The following is a 16510-nucleotide window of genomic DNA, read 5'->3' as shown; positions in this document are numbered from 1 at the left end:
AGTTTGGTGCTTTGTCTTTTTTCCAAAGATTGCTTTTAAGTTGCATTTTTATATATGACTACTCAGAAAAAGAGGGCTATTCAAAGCAAATAATATACTCTGAGTTATTCATCAAGCAGTGGGACTTCCCACCTCATGTTACAGAGCCCTGCTTCTTCATTTTGGTATGAGATGGCTGATTCACGTGGAGAAGAGCTGTCATATTGGCATAAACATATGTTATATTTCTATTGCTATGTCAAAAATATCATGGCATCTATAGGATATCCTGAGTTGGAAGGGACCCACAAGGATCATCATCCTTCACAGGACACCCCAGCAACCCCCCATTTGCCTGAGAACTTCCTGAGCTCTGCCAGCCTTGGTGCTGTGCCCACTGCCCTGGGGAACCTGTTCCAGTGCCCAACCACCCCCTGGGTGAAGAAACTTTTTCCTGATATCCAACTTAAACCTCCCCTGACTCAGCTCCAGCCATTTTTTTGAGTCCAGTCACTGGTCACCAGAGTGAGATCTGCTCCTGCCCCTCTGCTGCCCCTCCTGAGGATGTTGCAGACCCCAGTGAGGTTTCTCCTCAGTCTCCTCTGCTCAAAAAGCCAAGGCATCTCAGCCACTCCTCACATGGCTTCCCTGCTAAATCCTTCACCATCTTCCTGTGTCTCCTTTGGATACTTTCTGATATCTTTTTATCCTTCTTCTGTTGTGGTGCCCAAAACTGCACAGGGGACTGGAAAGGCACATTATATTGGCTGATAACTCAGTGCATTGTTGCAAGTTGTGGCTGGAATCTGCACATTAGGCCCATGTAGGCTCTGAAGTGGCATTTTCCAGCAGTTACCTGCAGTGTTGTAGGCTTTGGGAGCATAAGGAGCTTTCTTCAGTCCTTTGTAGGTTGTGTTCTTTGCTCTAGAAACAGCTCAAGGCAGATTCCCTAACCTCTGTAAGCAAGCAGTGTTACCAGTTACATGCTTTGAATCATGATGATGAAGTAAAAACACTGTTGAAATCAATTAGGTCAAAAAAAGTGCAGTTGTGCCTCTGAGTGTTCAGAGCTAACTCATACAGACCTCTGGGTGCCATCCCATATGAAACTGTGGGTGATGCTAACCTTTTTAATATGCACCGTGTATTAAAGGCTCTGAGTCACTGGCTAAGAGTTCCCTGCATTCCCTGCAAGGAGACTACTGAGACTGACATTAAATAATCACCCAATCAATAAAACATAAATCTAAAAACAGAAGCTGGAGAACTTTAGGTTCTGCAGTTTGAGAATGTACCTTATGATGGGGTGTACCTTTATAGGCCAAATCTATGTGTAAATTAATTTTCCCCAATATATTGCAAGAACAAGTGATATTATTGATGTCTACAGCATGAGCAGCAAATTCAGCTGAAATCTGGTTTAACTTCTTTCATAACAACATACACTGGGAGACAGGGGACTTGATTGCATCTGAATTTTAGATGTTGAGCATAATAGAGAAGCAGATTCAGAATTAACTGGTCTCATCAAACTTGCCTTACTACTGTTAAATGAAAACTTGTGCATCTTTTTTTGCTTGTGTTTTGTTTTTCTTTTCTTTTTTTGTTCATTGCCTTTAGGTACAGTTGGTGAGCATATTGAAAGAATCTACAGACGAGCTGGCAGCAGAAAGCTCTGGTTTGTATACAAATACTGTGTTCCTTCTGGCTTGCACCAGTTTTGTTTTCCTAATGTGTTTATAGAAAGTAAGGCTGGATTCTCACACACTTAAAGGGGGAAAATGGCAGCTTTCCTGACAGTTGTATTGGTGCATGGCAGCTGAAGGTCTGGTTTAATTAATAGGCTTTAGAAATTGAGAAGCAGTTTCTTACTGTTATCTTGTAAGATACAAAGCAATAAGCTGGTTTGGCACTGAGTGCTAATGCCAATACACAGGCCTCTTAAATTGAAATAATGTGAGAAGAATGTTAATATTGTTATTTCTAACAGGGCATGATAAAATATTGTCAGTAGCTTTATGTAGGAAGGCTGGTGATCAGATATAAATCATTTAAGCTGATGCACTAACTCAGATTTATTGCCCTGAATAATTTGCTTTGAGCCTGACTTTGACACAATAACTTTAAAAGGTTTCAGCAAGTAGGTTGATATTTACATGTTGTGTATTAATTTCTTTGCCTGAAGCTTAGTAGAAGTTTTAATTTCTTTTTATCAAAGTCAAGCCTGTCCTGAACTCTGTTCTCTCACTCTGTAACTATTCATAACAGGTCAGTAAATATAAATATGTTTTTCATTTTTGTCTCTACTCACAGTTAAATGGCCCTTTGCCAATAATAAGGTAGAAGCAAAATACCCTGGTGGTATTTTTTATAATTAATAAAAATCAGAAGTATTTTTAGGAGCAAAATATGTAAACTGTTTTTCATTTCTCTTCCATGATTGCCATGTGACACACATATAGGTTGGTGTTGCGCTACAGTGCTGCATTTGCACAGAAATTTTCTTCTTCTATAACCCCACATATTACTACTTTACTGGTACATGGGAAACAGGTAAAGTGCCCAGAAATCTGAAGTGCAGCTCTGTGAGATTTTTTTTTGCTTATTTGCATTTTGATAGTATCAGCTAATGCATTTTTGAAATGCTTTGCTCTTGATCTTAAGGAGTGTGTAGCAGTTTTCACAGGAAACAACATCAACTGTTTGAGATTTTACTAACACCATAGAATATTACAGCTTATTTCTCATCTCTGTGAATAAATGATTCTTAGTAGCCTCAAAATCTGTGCTAGAAAAGCTCAATTACAGAACTGTTAGGTTTGTATTTTGTCAGGAAAGTATTAATAAATGTATTCATATCTTTAACCATCCACTGCATATATGGAATAACGTGGTTCTTAGAAGTTACAGCTTGTTTTTAACCTGGCAGGTGACACAATTCTCTTCATGCTGCACATGCAAAATATTACCTCAGCATGGAGCACGCAGCAAGGCTTTGGTGTTATGTGTTATACTTTCTCTTGCAAAATCTTTCTGAGTCTACCTTAAATAGATTTAAAAATTACCAAAGTTGTCTTGCAAAATGATGAAAATGTCATAAAAGAGGAGCTGGCATTTCTTACCTGCCTTTGTTTAAGATGGTGTTGAGAAGAGAACAAGAAGCTTTTTATGGAACAGGTAGTTTAATGAGTTCTAACCAAATATATTTTTGATCCATTAACCTATATCTGAACTAAAGAATGAAAACCTACAGAAGATTTCACAAAACCTGATCCAAATTCCACTTTGTAAATAATGTATGTAGTCCCTGAGTTAAATCTGAGTTAATCTGCTGTGGCAGACTTCAGGTTGCTATCTGAATTCATTAAACTAGCATGTGATATGTAGTGGGATTGCTCTGTTTTCTGCCCTCAGGTCTGTTGTGCGCTTCGCAGCAAGTCTTTTAGGTAAACTAGTGGACAGCCTTGCACCATCTATTACTAATGTTTTAGTTCAGGGCAAGCAGGTAAGTCTTTGCTCCTCAGAACTGCATTAAGGAATGATAACAGAAACTAAACAAATGGCTTGTTCATTTTGAAGGCCTCTGATGCTTCTTTTAAAAGTATGCAATGGCTTAAAAGAAACCTTACCAAAGAAGAGAAATCCAGAGAAAATAAAGATATGTTTAATAATTGTATGTGGAATTGAATAATAATTTTAATTAATGAAAGAATAAGACAGAAAAGACAGTTCAGCATTTATGAAAGGCAGGAAGGGGCATGATTTGTGTAAGTCCTTGGGTTTAAGGTCTCTGGGAGACCTTGGAAACCCTTCCAGTGCCTAAAGGGGCTCCAGAAGAGCTGGAGAGGGACTTTTGACAAGCACCTGTAGAGACAGGATGAGAGAATTGCTTTAAAATGAAACAGGGCAGGTTTAGATTAGATCTTAGGAGGAAACTCTTCGCTGTGAGAGTGATGAGGGCTGGCACAGGTTGCCCAGAGAAGCTGTGGCTCCCCCATCCCTGGGAGGGTTCAGGTTGGATTGGGTTTGGAGCAGGAACGTTGTAACAAGATGATCTTTAAGGTCCCTTCCCACCCAAAGCTTTCTGTGATTTTATCTCTGTGCCCTCTTACTTGACAAAAGTAGATGAAATGTAATCACTCTGTGTGTGATTGAGCATACGACAACACGTGGGTGGCAGCTGAGCAGAAGGTCTTTCAGGGTTTTCTGTTTCAAAGAAAGTTTAATTGTCAGTGTTTTTTTCCTTTCCTAAGGAGAACATTATTTTTCTTTCCCATCACAATGATTTTAATTACATTCATTAATAGCTGCTTCTAAATACGAATTGAATATTTCTGTATTTTTGTATTAAATGTATGTCTGTGTACACCTGCTTATATGCAATGTTGTTGTCTTACTCCAGACTGAGGTCTGGGTTTGTGCTTCTGGCACTACTCAGCTGTAGAGAAGACTGCAATTGCATGCAGCATAATTTGAGGCTATTGGCAACTTTTTAACTTCACTTCCTTGATCACGTTGATCTTTATCATAGCAAAAAATCTAGTGTCCTTGTCTTACTGACAGTAGAGTAAAAACAGAACAAAATTTTAATAAAATTATTTTTTATTTTGTTTGTGGTTAAACAATCCATTACCAGTAATATATTTTCTTAAAATTAGGGCTGTAACTTTTAGCATGCTAGTAGAAATAAGAAAACAAAACCATAAATTAAATTCTGAATTTTAATTGAGTTCCACAGCTGAAATGTCTGAAATGATGTAGCTGTCTAAACCTAATGTACAGTCCTGATTATAACCAAATCAGTGGTCTTGTATTTTTATTTTAATTTGGAAAAATATATTCCATATTCACTGTGGTTGTTAGTGAAGTTTATTACTTCAATAGCATCCAATTAACAGAATTAACAAGCATCAACCATTGACGTAAAATTACCCTTGTATTGTGAAATCTTTACCAAGCAGAGCAGAGTTGATGCAGTTTAGTTTCTGAATTGCTTTGCAGTGCTTTTCTTCCTGTCTCTATCCTCTGAATTGTTTTCCCTGTACCACAGGTGACACTGGGAGCTTTTGGCCAAGAGGAAGCAGTTATTTCTAACCCCTTATCACCAGCAGTGATTAAGGACATGATCTATGAAAAATGCCAATTGCAAGATGAAAGAGAAGCTGTGGTGCAGCAGGAGCTTGTGATCCACATTGGCTGGATCATCTCCAACTCCCCAGAACTGTTCAGTGGAATGCTCAAGATACGGATTGGGTCAGTAAAGCACCTCTTGTTCTTTATTACCTCTGGGATTGCAGGGGAATGTACAGATTTCAGAGAACCACAAACTTGAGTCAAGGTTAAAACATCATTTACCTCCCACCTGTTCTCTTTAGTTCTTTGACAAGGTGACCTACAGATAGGCTGTGCTGGAATGTTGTCACATTCCATAGTATCTGCATTTACTTTGCTACCCACAGTAGTTAATTAGTTTTTTCACATTTAGGAAAAGACATGCATTTGAACAAGCACTTCTTTGAAGAGGCCAGGTGCTGACAGAGATTTACAGAATCAGTGAGCATGCTTTAGAATCAAAACTTAAGTGTTTCATCTTCCATCATTTTTTCCATAGAAAAAAATAGAGTATTTCAGAACTGGAGGTAGATACCAGCAGCCCTTTTTTCTAGCATGCAAGATTCATATTTCTTTTTCAGCAGTACATTCCAGTCATCATAAAAGCAAAAATTGTCTGTATTACATTTAACTGGAAGTATCCTTTTGCGCTTAAATGCTTTTCTGTCCCTCTACAGATCCATGTTACTCCTCTTTCCTCCCCTTCCTTATTCTCTGTAGCTAATCCTTTTTGCAATTTTTTTCCTTTCTCCCAAGGTTAATGCTAGAGATTCAATTTCCTTTATTTCAGTGTTATCACCCACTCCAGTGAGCAAAATTAACCTTCTCACAGAAATGCCGTTCCAGTTTGATAATGATTTGATTTAGTGTCTTGTTATTGATTTGTTTTCAGGGTTTCATGTTGAAATAGATCAAGTTTCTGACAGCCCTATTACTGTAAAAACTCTCAGCCAACTGACTTGAATTCACCTCTTATCAGTGAAGAGCTCAGCAGAAGGTCCACTCTTGACTTTGGTGTGGCTTGTAGGCCACTGCAGAGAGAGAATACCAGCGAGGGACTGGCAGACACATTTGAGTCATGACTGGGGAAACAATTCCTGAGCCAGTTGTGTTGTTAATCTTAGTAACAAGAGAAGGACTCTCTTCACCTGCTAAATTAAATGAAAGTAGAATAATGTAATGGGCCCCAATACTCCCTGGTATCTTGCACCTCCAGTGCATGGTCCTGGAAACCTCAGATGTAAAGCGACACTGAATCAGCTGGTCAGGCATCTCCAAATTCTGGGTAGTTACCAAGAACTCCCTAGAAGAGAACAAGACTTGACTTACATAAGCAAAAACATTCTGCACCTTGTTAGCTAAATAGTTAAATGGCCACAGAATGTAGCTATGGAAATGATAGCCTAAATCTCACTGCATTTTCAAATAAACCAGAAAGGCTCTGATGTGACCAAGCCTTGATCAGGTATTATGGACTGTTTGAAGAAAAACTAGATCAGTTTCCTTTTGTTAGTAATGCCTCCTTGAACTGAACCAGTGTTGAGGGTAAGAGTTCTGTGCTTTTCTGATGTACCTGTACCTTATTTCATCTTTGATATTGCATCAGAGGCTGGAGCACTGGTTTTGCATAATGTGCACAATAAAACTCAGCATTTTCCTTCAACACTTTGCCAAGTTCTGCCTCTCTGATACCTCAGGCTAAAAATCTTCACTGTTGCTATATTTTTATTAAATCAATTTTTTTTAAAAAGGACCAGAAAAAAAAGTGTGGTAGACTGCAAAAAGGAATTTCAAAGGCTAAAACTGGAAATAAGCCCTGAAGTATTAGTAAATGCAAAATACTGTAAATTTTATGGCTTTTTAAAACTTATCAGCAAAATGCATATATAGTCAGAGCATAATTCTGAGTAGGAATTTTAACATCAAAAGACAGGTAAATGTTGGTCTTAATGAACATGGAATATAGGGGATGTAGTCCAATCAATCTTCTCTATGGAAAACATGCTTCACAGCACATTCCTTAAAACCTGTGCATTATCCCTTTCAGCTTCTATCATGTTCCAATCAAGCAGGAAGAGTAGGAGAGTATTTGTCTGATATTTTATGCACGTCCTGACAGCCAAATAGCAGGATTGTGTGGAATTCTTATGAGCTGTTTTATTAGACTAATTTTTCCTATTTGGAAACTTTGTATTTAATGAATAAATATATTCCTCCCCTTATGTAGATGGATTATCCATGCTATGAAGTATGAGCTGCAAATCCGTGCTGGGGACATGCCAGCCAAGGACTTGTACCAGATGTCCCCCAGTGAGGTGAAGCAGCTCCTGCTGGATATTCTGCAGCCTCAGCAGCCGGGCAGGTAACGAGGTGTGGGGCTGTGGCTCCTCATTTCATTCAGAAACCTCTGTTCAAGTACATTTCATTCCTGAGCTGCTTTGTGTGCACCTGAAATCACTAGGCATCTGTTATCAGTTATGGAATTTTATAAGGGAAGGTAGCAAAAATGCACTTTTTCATTCTTTCACATGGACCCAGGTTCTAGAATTGTTTATTTTCTTTTGCATATTCTCTTTTCAGCTTTGTCTTTGTGGATCTCTCTGCAGAGATCTTTCTGCTATAATGTGAACTGTTACACTCTTTGATGTGGGAAAAGGAGCCAAAAATTACCCAATGCCTCCACTTAAGTAATTTGTAAGAACAGTTTGTCTGCTGTTCAGTGCCCACTTTTTTCTAGATTATTATATGAGTAAGAGCAGATGTTCTCTAGAATTCTTAAGATAGTGGTACTGCCTGAATCTTGGAATCTTTTCTGTAACCAGCTGCCAAAAAGAACATTCATTGTGATACCAAGTATGCAAGACAAAAGTTAAAATTGCAGTACTTCCACTTAACTTTATTGATAAGAGTGAAGTCAAAACTCTTCCTCTTCGTTTTGCTTCTATTTAAGTTAAACTTTGGCACAATATTGCTGATAATTTCCACAGTCCTTGACTGAATGGATGATGGGCTTTTCCTCTCAACAAAGAGGAATTACACCACACATCCTGCTGTTTATGTTCCTTCTTCATTCAAAACACACTTGTGTTTTTCCCCAATCTCTAATCCCTCAGAAACCAGCTCCTTCAATGGCTGCCTCATCTCTCAGTCCCATTTGCTCTGTTCTGTATCTCCCAGATGCTTTGCAGAGTCTGGCTGTGCTTACCAATTATTGCTGTTTAATTGCTGTCTTCTCATGTTAGTGCTGACATTGTCCTGTAAAACCATAGGAGAACAGCCCCTTTGCAGCATTTTCCATTAAATAGTAATGCTCTTTAGGAAGCATTTGGTCAGTCTCAGTAAGCAATTCAAGCACCGCCTTTTGTCAGAGATCTTACCTGCATTGCCACAGCAGCTGCAGCTTTTGATTGCTGTAGCACACGATTGGTAGGTCACTGAAGGGCACTGGGGTTGAGTTTCTGAGGAAGAGGATTCTTTTTTGGGTTACCTGAATACAAAAGCTCGCCAGCATATCCTTCAAAAGTTTCAATCTTCTAACTTCTTCCTGTACAGTATTGCTAACTCGTTTTTCCTTCCCCATTAGAGACTTGTTTTTAAAAATTCTCTTTCTGCTAGGAAATACTCTTTTTTTTTTTTTTTCCTCCACCTTTTCTTTTTTTTTGAGTACAGCTTTTCCTACTCTTGCAATGTTTTTTAGAAAAAAAATCTCTGCTAATGTGATTTCATATCTCACTGCCAATTAATTTGTCATACAGGAAGGGCTGATAGACCATTAGGTCTGTTTACCTCCCTAACAGTCCGTACACAACTAACTTCTCCCCACATTTTCACAGAGGGTAACATTTTTCCAAGCACAGACTCCACAGATTACACTTTTTAATGTGTTTATGTAGGTCACAAGATTGCAAGAAAGTCTTTTTAAATGGGGCATTGTTCTTTTAATGGTCCAAACAGCTCTAAAACTCACCTTGCTTATTCAGTTTGCAGGACTCTCTTTCTGATCCTATTAATTAGGTGGGTCAGAGCATTTTTGACATCTTCAAGTATTTCTTCTTTTGCATTAAGAAAACAACTTGTTATTTTTACCACACCACTGGTCTTTTTTGCTTTTATGGAAGTTTCCTTTTGCTAATGCAAGGACAGAGCTGTACATAGAAAATGAAACTGTCATAGTAGACATGGCTTTTTGGTGGTTTTGTGTTTAATTGAGAAGTGATATATGAGACATTTTTTTCTTAACTTACCATGTTTATCCAATACAGTTATACAGGAAACAAGCCCACATTGTATGTTGGCTTAGCCTTGGCTTTATAGGGTTAACTTAAACATCTCCTTTGTTCTCAGAAATTGTATCCCAATTACCTAGAGCTCAAACCTATTCAGAAAATGCACCACTTAGTGATAATTTTTCCATTTTATTATTGAAAACAAACAAACAAAAAACAAAGAAACCAGAAACAACCCAAACCAACACTGTTTGCTTTGTCTCCTGGTGTAGCTGGGAGTGAGCAATACTAAGAAACTTAAGTGTAAGACCATGCATGGAATTATTGGAATTAGTGTTCCCATTACTGGTTGTGTCTCAGAAGAAATTCTCACCATTTCTCCAGTATTTAAGAGTAAGGGTTTTTTAATGCAAGATATTTTAGTAATTTCATCAAGCACACTTGTGCTTGGTGTCTGCAGGAACAGGTAATTTTACAGACAAGTGATTTTATTCTAAACTTGTCCTGTTAGTCTGCCAATACAAATGGAGCAAAAAATAAGCCCCCAAACTTATTGGTGCTGAATTAATTTGAGCTAGACTATGAAAGTGCTGCAAAACAACATGGATAAAGTTGACCAGGGGGGTTCTCTTTTTTTTCTTTTTTTTTTTTTCTTTTTTTTTTTTTTAATTTTTTTTTTTTCTTTTCAAGCAGCCTACCAGAACCAGGTATTAGCAATACAGAAAGGCATGAGGCATGTTGCAAAGCAGTAATTTAATTGTAGTTTTTCTAAAAAATAATGTGTGTGTTGATTTTTCAACTTAAAATTCAAAAAGCAGCTCAGGACTTAGTAACCTGAGGAAGTCTTCTCTGTCAAATACATTCAGGACAGCCACACAAGACTTAAATCTGTCTTGTGAATATTCCAATTAATTCATACCCATGGATGCCACTTCTTGAAGTTCCATTCCTGGTGTCTTAAACATTTTGGCTAAAGCCCCATTCCTATTGTAACACTGAGAAGAAAGAATAGGGAAATTAAATTCCAGACTTGATGGTTTTAAGTAAAAAAGAAAAAAGCTGGTATGTTCTTAAGCAAACAGGATTTATGATTGATGAAGAATGTGACTCAGTTTGCTCAAAGCCTTAGTTTTACAAAACCATTCTGTTGAATTTTCTAAATTTGCAGGCCACTTGTTTTCTACAGGCCATCAGGAAAAACCCCTGCCTTCAACAATTCTGCTGAAATGCGTTTTTTTTTTAATGAATTAGACCTGATGAATTTGATCTTCTACCATTACTGGGCTGCACTGGGTGGATTTCACAGCTGCTGCTTTTCTGCAGTCCCATGAAGCACAGACACTCCCAAGGGTGACACTGTGACCTCTGCATGCTGAGCCCCTGTGTTTGTTTTAGGTGCTCCTCATCAGAGAGCACAGCCTGTGCCGTTGCGTGCAGCAGAGGTGGCTTTGGGGTCACTGTGCAGGGCCAGGTTTACTGAGGCTGTCCCTGTGTCCCACAGGAGCTGGCTGAACAGGAGGCAGTTGGATGGCTCCCTGAACAGAACCCCTGCAGGCTTCTACGATCGTGTGTGGCAGATCCTGGAGAGAACCCCCAACGGCTTGATTGTGGCAGGGAGATTCTTGCCCCAGGTAATCTTGCAGACAGGCTTAGGTACTGCTATTCTGCCTGACTGGGAATGCTGAAATACCTTAGCTTTAATGGATATTTTATACCATAATGTTTTCCTTAGAGTAACTTGTTAATTGGGAAAAAAATTTCAAATTTTCTATTTTGTTTGGAGTAAAATACAATTAGAATAGAATGAAAGCAAATTATTGCTATTAAAGCACATTTATAAAACCGTAAGCATAGAAGATGCTTTCCAAGTCATGGACTCTGAAATCTGCTCCCTTTTTGATCCTACAATGGCCATTATTTCTTAGTTGAGTATTATTTGTTCAACAAGCAAGTAGGCTCTGCCTGGAGGTGGGTTTGATTTAATGCATGTGGTCTTTGAATAAAAAAATTATTTGTTTTTCAGCAACCAACCCTATCGGATATGACGATGTATGAAATGAATTTTTCCCTCCTAGTTGAAGACATGCTGCAGAACATTGACCAGCCACAGTACAGGCAGATCATCGTGGAGGTCTGTGGCCAATAAAGTGTGCATTAGTATGTTACAGCCTAAAACAAAACAAGAAAATAACCTAGACTCAAATATTTGAAGAAATAATATTTTCCATATAAACACTTGCTTCAGTGGTTTTTGATGATTAAACAGGTTCCTGTTACATGTTCAGAACAGAGCGAGTTCATGATGTTCTTCCCCTTCAGCAAATATTAAGGCCAGTGCCAATGCAATTAGGCCAGAGAAGTAAAAATCTAATAATTCCAGTTTAGCTTTCCTTCAAGTCCTTATACCATGTCTTTTCCTAACAGTTTCCTCGATCTAAGGGAAACTGCTCTAAAATAACCAGCTTGCCCTCTGAAGGATTCTTTCCCCTTTTGCTGAGGTTGTCTAGTAAATACCTTTATAGTACTGAATCAGCCACCTTCCCATTTCCTTGTGTTCCTCATCCTAACAGGAAGAGGCTGTTTAAATCCTTCCCCACTGCACACAATGTTTGTTTTTAGAACAGATCAGGAGCTGCTGCACTGTTAGTACCTGTGCTGTCAGCAACATTCTTGTTAGTCCCCAGGTCCGTGCTCCTCCCCAGGAACATCAACCCCTTCCAATTCTGCCTCACAGCTCATGGGCAGTCTGGTTGCTGAAACACCCCAGGTTCTGTTAAAAGATAACAAAATTACCAAACCCAAGGTGACCAGTGCAGACTCCACTGCCTACTTGTAGATATTACAACAGGACACTCATCATGTTCACCTTCCGATTTTAAACTCTTTTCAGATAAATTCTGAGGAACTGAGGCTTTACTGTTGACTGCTGTCCTTGGTTTTTATAAACTTTGTCATAACAGAGTTTTATCATCTGTGATTATGCCTCAGAACACCAGATGCTGAGGTCCAGTGTTTGCTGCTTTGCACTCTCTCCACAGCATTTGTGCAGCCACACAGTGAACTGAATAAAATGGAAAATAACTTCTCTGGCTCCCATCCAAGTTAGATGTTAATGTCAATCATTTACACCATGCCCTTACCTAGGCAGTCACCAGCAATTGTAACCTTTCATAAAAGCCTGCTTTTCCAGTGATTCTTTTATCAAAGTCAGAATTCTATTATCTGTGGACTATTACCTGTGCCATTATTAAATGGCTTCCTGCTTGAAAGAGGCATATGCAATTACCAGCACTGCTATTATGTAACCTGAATTCTGAAAAATGAAATTTAAAGTATTGCAATCTTTTTCTGCCTTCTAGTTGCTGATGGTTATATCTGTCATTTTGGAGAGAAATCCTGAGTTAGAGTTCCAGGACAAAGTGGACTTGGACAAAGTGGTGCAAGAAGCATTTCGTGACTTTCAGAAAGATCACAGCAGTGCAAAGGGAGCTGAAAATCAAGTGAGTAAAATATTGCTGTCTTACAGAATTTACCATCCTTATTGAAGTTAGTTCTGAGTGTTAATTCTGTGCAGTTCAGAGTAAAAAGCAATTGATAGAAGTTCAGAACAGAACACAAATAAGAAATTAATATACCCAAGTGCTGCCTAGGTCTGAAAAGAGCCTCTAAGCAGAGATGAAAGAGGTGCACTTTATTGCTGAGTTGTAAATTCAGAATGTTACGGTAAGGAGAATACTCTGTGTTCCATGGCTCTGAAATGGGACTCTCAGTAAGCTGGAAGAGTTATCCTCAAAGGAGAAAGAATTCATTAGGAGTGACACTAGAACAGAGTTAAAAATAACAAAATAAAAGAAAAAAATCCTAAAACTCAGCAAGGAAGCATGAACTTAGGATCTTATGTACACAGAGATTAAGGAAACTTTAATAACCAAGGAATTAATATTGACAGTATTAAAGTAAACTTGAGATACAGAAGTGTTCTTAGTTACTGATTTTTCTGCTAGAGTTGCATTCATGAACTGGCAAACATTTGGCTAAAATTCAAATAAAGGAATAAATGCTTTTAATATTTACTTCATTAGAATTATAAGTTTTATGCTTTAAAGATCTCTGAATATTCTCACTACAAGTTTTGGTGCCTCAAAGCTCTGAAATTCTGTAATGAAGCCAGGTTTATTGGCCTGGGTGAAGGAGGAGATAAGAGAAAAGCAGTGGGACAAGTCCCAGAGCTACTGAGGATGATCTTCCTCGCTCCAGCTGGCATTTTATTGTCGACAGTATATTTGAAGTTACCTCTGCTAGCTCTGAAGAATCTACTGATTCATAACATTGACATGCAACAGCCCTTCCTCTTACTGAATTTCAAAAATATGCTCCTTTAAAATATGAGGAAGGATGTGCTGCTTAAGAACTCTTTCAAATGTTTCAATGTTCACTTTTTTGCCACTGACTTTTTGTACTATGATTTGAAAGCAAGCCAGACACCCAGCCCCAGCAGTCAATTTGCACAATGCCTTTGTTAGAAAGGAACACAATTCCTGGAAATTATCATCCTTTTGGCCTATGTTGGAGGGTAGTGACTCTGTGGCCACAGCAAAACCACCCATCATCCACATGAATGGTTCTTAAGTGCCAGCTCCACACAGCATCTGGAATTTGCTCCTACTTGTGTGATAAGCTGCAAATCCTCAATGGCTGCAAACAGAAAGGAAAATTCCATGCCAACCCCAAGTTTTACTGGTGCTGCCCTAGCCTCTATTGAAGTGATGGATTTTTTTCCTCCAAGCCCAGACCTACAGAATAATGCCTTTTTGTCTCTTAGAAAGAGCTCCTGATTTAGAGTTGTGAATAGTATTTAAGATTGTTGTCAGAAAATCAGCTCCTTGCATTAAAATTTTCTGGAACCTGGCTCATCCCAGATGGATGCCTGCTGGCAGGTAACTGTAACCCTGTCTGGAATTGTTCTTAGGGTATTGTCTCAAGGTTTCCTAACACTGCTGAAAACTCCTGATTTGTGTGAACTATGGTCTTCCATTAAATGGACTTGCAAATATTTTGATCTTTGTTAATTCCCTGTTAACATGTAATAAATATCAAAAGTATTTATTGTAGTAAGTTCAGACACACCCTAAAACTACAGAAGTCTTAATATTTTCTCCACACAATCTCTGCCCTTGATTTAATAAAAGTAACCAATTTCCTGAATTAAAGCCTAAACCTTTTTTAGAGTGAGCAGTTAATACATAATTTGAGAGTAAGCAGGTGTTTTAATGTCACTAACTGTGAAAAACAGGTGTTCAGTGAAGGACACCTATTTTGGTGATCTGATTAATGAATGATTTCATGTGCTACCTGTGGTTTGGATCTTGGATTTTTTCCTTCTGAATAAATCTTCAGTCAGTTTACACCTCATGTACACCCAAGGCCCTGGCTCACCATTCTACCACACAGGCATCACACAGCTGCATGTTTTAGGAGAGCAGTTGTTCTCTGACAGCTATGACATTTTAAAAAATGCTAAGAAGGTGGTATCTGTGCAGTCCTGAAAAACTCAGTGAGGAAATAGATGCAGGTAAGTATATATGGGAGATTTCTGAAAATTGAGCAGAATTATTCTCTAGTTTTAGAGTCCAAAAAACACATTTGCATTTTTAACATATCTGATGTTGTTCTTGTTTCCCTGTGTGTGGCTGCTTTCCACATTCACACTAATGGCAGCCTGTGTTCCCTCTCTGCAGAGTGACATGACTGCATTCTACAACACCCACCCACTTGGAAAAAAGGGAACCTGCAGCTACTTGAGCAAGGCTGTGATCACTTTGCTGCTGGAAGGGGAAATGAAATCAAGCAATGATGATCCTTGCACCATTAGCTAAAGGTTGGCACACAGCACGGGAATTGTTGCTTTCCTTAGTGTTCTATGTATTTTTCAAGCCTACTTTAAAGGACTGGTTTGAAGGGTAACCCTGCCTAGTGACACAAATGCATTCTATCCTTTGCTGAAAGAAGTGCCATTAAAGATACCAAGTGCCACCAGATTTTTTCCTTTCTCAACTATGCAGCATGAAACTGAGCACATGAAGTTAGTCCTATGGTATTTGATTAAGTTGAATGGGAATGTATTTATGATCTTAAAATATGCATTTACTGTAGCTGTTAAATTCAAGGGAACGGCAGATTTTGTCTTTATACCTCTATTTATTTATAATTGCAGACAAGTAGAAGATAAATTAATATGCATCCCAATCAGTGTGGAAATACAAAAATGGAATTATTTTCTTATTATTCTACAAACAAATTGGAGGTGAAGTATTTGTTATTCTCTTAAGGTTTTCTTTATCAGTTCAAGTGACAACATTCATTTAATGTGTTGGGTTTTTTTAATTTACAGGTTGGTAACTTGATATACAGGTTTCATCCTAGTAGAGCAACTTTTTATCTCTAGTAATTCACATCACTGTATTTTCCCAGCTGTTATTTAAACATCTGTACGTTAACAAGGGAAATGTAACACAATAAAGACTGGTTTTTAAAAAAAGGCAAACAAGCTGTATTTAAATTAAAATCAATGAAGAAATAACTTTGTATTACATATGTTATCATGGTACTAAAGAATTCGAGATACACTTATTTATCTCCTAAATGTGTGAAAACACTGTATGCTATATGCTTTATTTTGGTGAAAATAATAAAAAGCAAATGCTTGTAAAAAACAAACCCTGTCAAAAATACTTTAAGTGACATGCAAAGAACCTCCTGCTGACCTTAGTGGCAGCCTTTGACCTGCTACTGGAACCACCTTGCAGCACTGAAGTGCCACTTTTAGCAGCACAAAAAACACTTAAGCTCTAGAACAGATCCTCAAACATTTCTAATTAAACTGATAGTGAATGAGTTGTTGCCACACTGGTGTCCAAGGCAGCTTTCATAGGGCAAAGCCAGTGGTTCTGCTGCTGCCCTTGCTGTGACACAAATATTTATCTATGCAAGCAGGGTGGGGGTGGCAGGGGACACCCCAGCACTGGGGCTGGGCCCAGCCTGTGGAGTGTCTGTGCCTGGAGCAGCTGTGCTGGCTGCTGGGCTGCAGCACTGCCCTGGCTGCAGCAAGGTGGGGACAGTGCAGCAGCAGCCTCAGCTGGCAGCAGGGCTGAGCCACTCCTTCAAACAGTACAACATGGCCTCAGATTTTTTAC

At 38.6% G+C, this 16510-nt stretch overlaps 1 protein-coding gene across 3 annotated transcripts in view; it reads left to right on the top strand.

Annotated features, from left to right (window-relative positions):
- Positions 1-15745, top strand: part of PHKB (phosphorylase kinase regulatory subunit beta) — a 68566-nt gene extending 52821 nt beyond the window's left edge. For all 3 annotated transcript variants that reach the window (XM_056500537.1, XM_056500538.1, XM_056500539.1), the window contains 8 exons: positions 1600-1657; positions 3394-3484; positions 5030-5232; positions 7319-7453; positions 10819-10948; positions 11341-11448; positions 12677-12817; positions 15056-15745. In XM_056500537.1, the coding sequence (XP_056356512.1) occupies positions 1600-1657; positions 3394-3484; positions 5030-5232; positions 7319-7453; positions 10819-10948; positions 11341-11448; positions 12677-12817; positions 15056-15193 (1004 nt within the window). In that variant the 3' untranslated portion in view covers positions 15194-15745. The remainder of the gene's footprint in view (positions 1-1599; positions 1658-3393; positions 3485-5029; positions 5233-7318; positions 7454-10818; positions 10949-11340; positions 11449-12676; positions 12818-15055) is intronic.
- Positions 15746-16510: the final 765 nt, after the last annotated feature.

Source organism: Oenanthe melanoleuca, chromosome 11 (assembly GCF_029582105.1).
Source record: "Oenanthe melanoleuca isolate GR-GAL-2019-014 chromosome 11, OMel1.0, whole genome shotgun sequence".
Classification (NCBI taxonomy): Eukaryota; Metazoa; Chordata; class Aves; order Passeriformes; family Muscicapidae; genus Oenanthe; species Oenanthe melanoleuca.
Note: the sequence above shows the minus strand (reverse complement) of the source record. Positions and strands in the feature narration are given on the sequence as shown.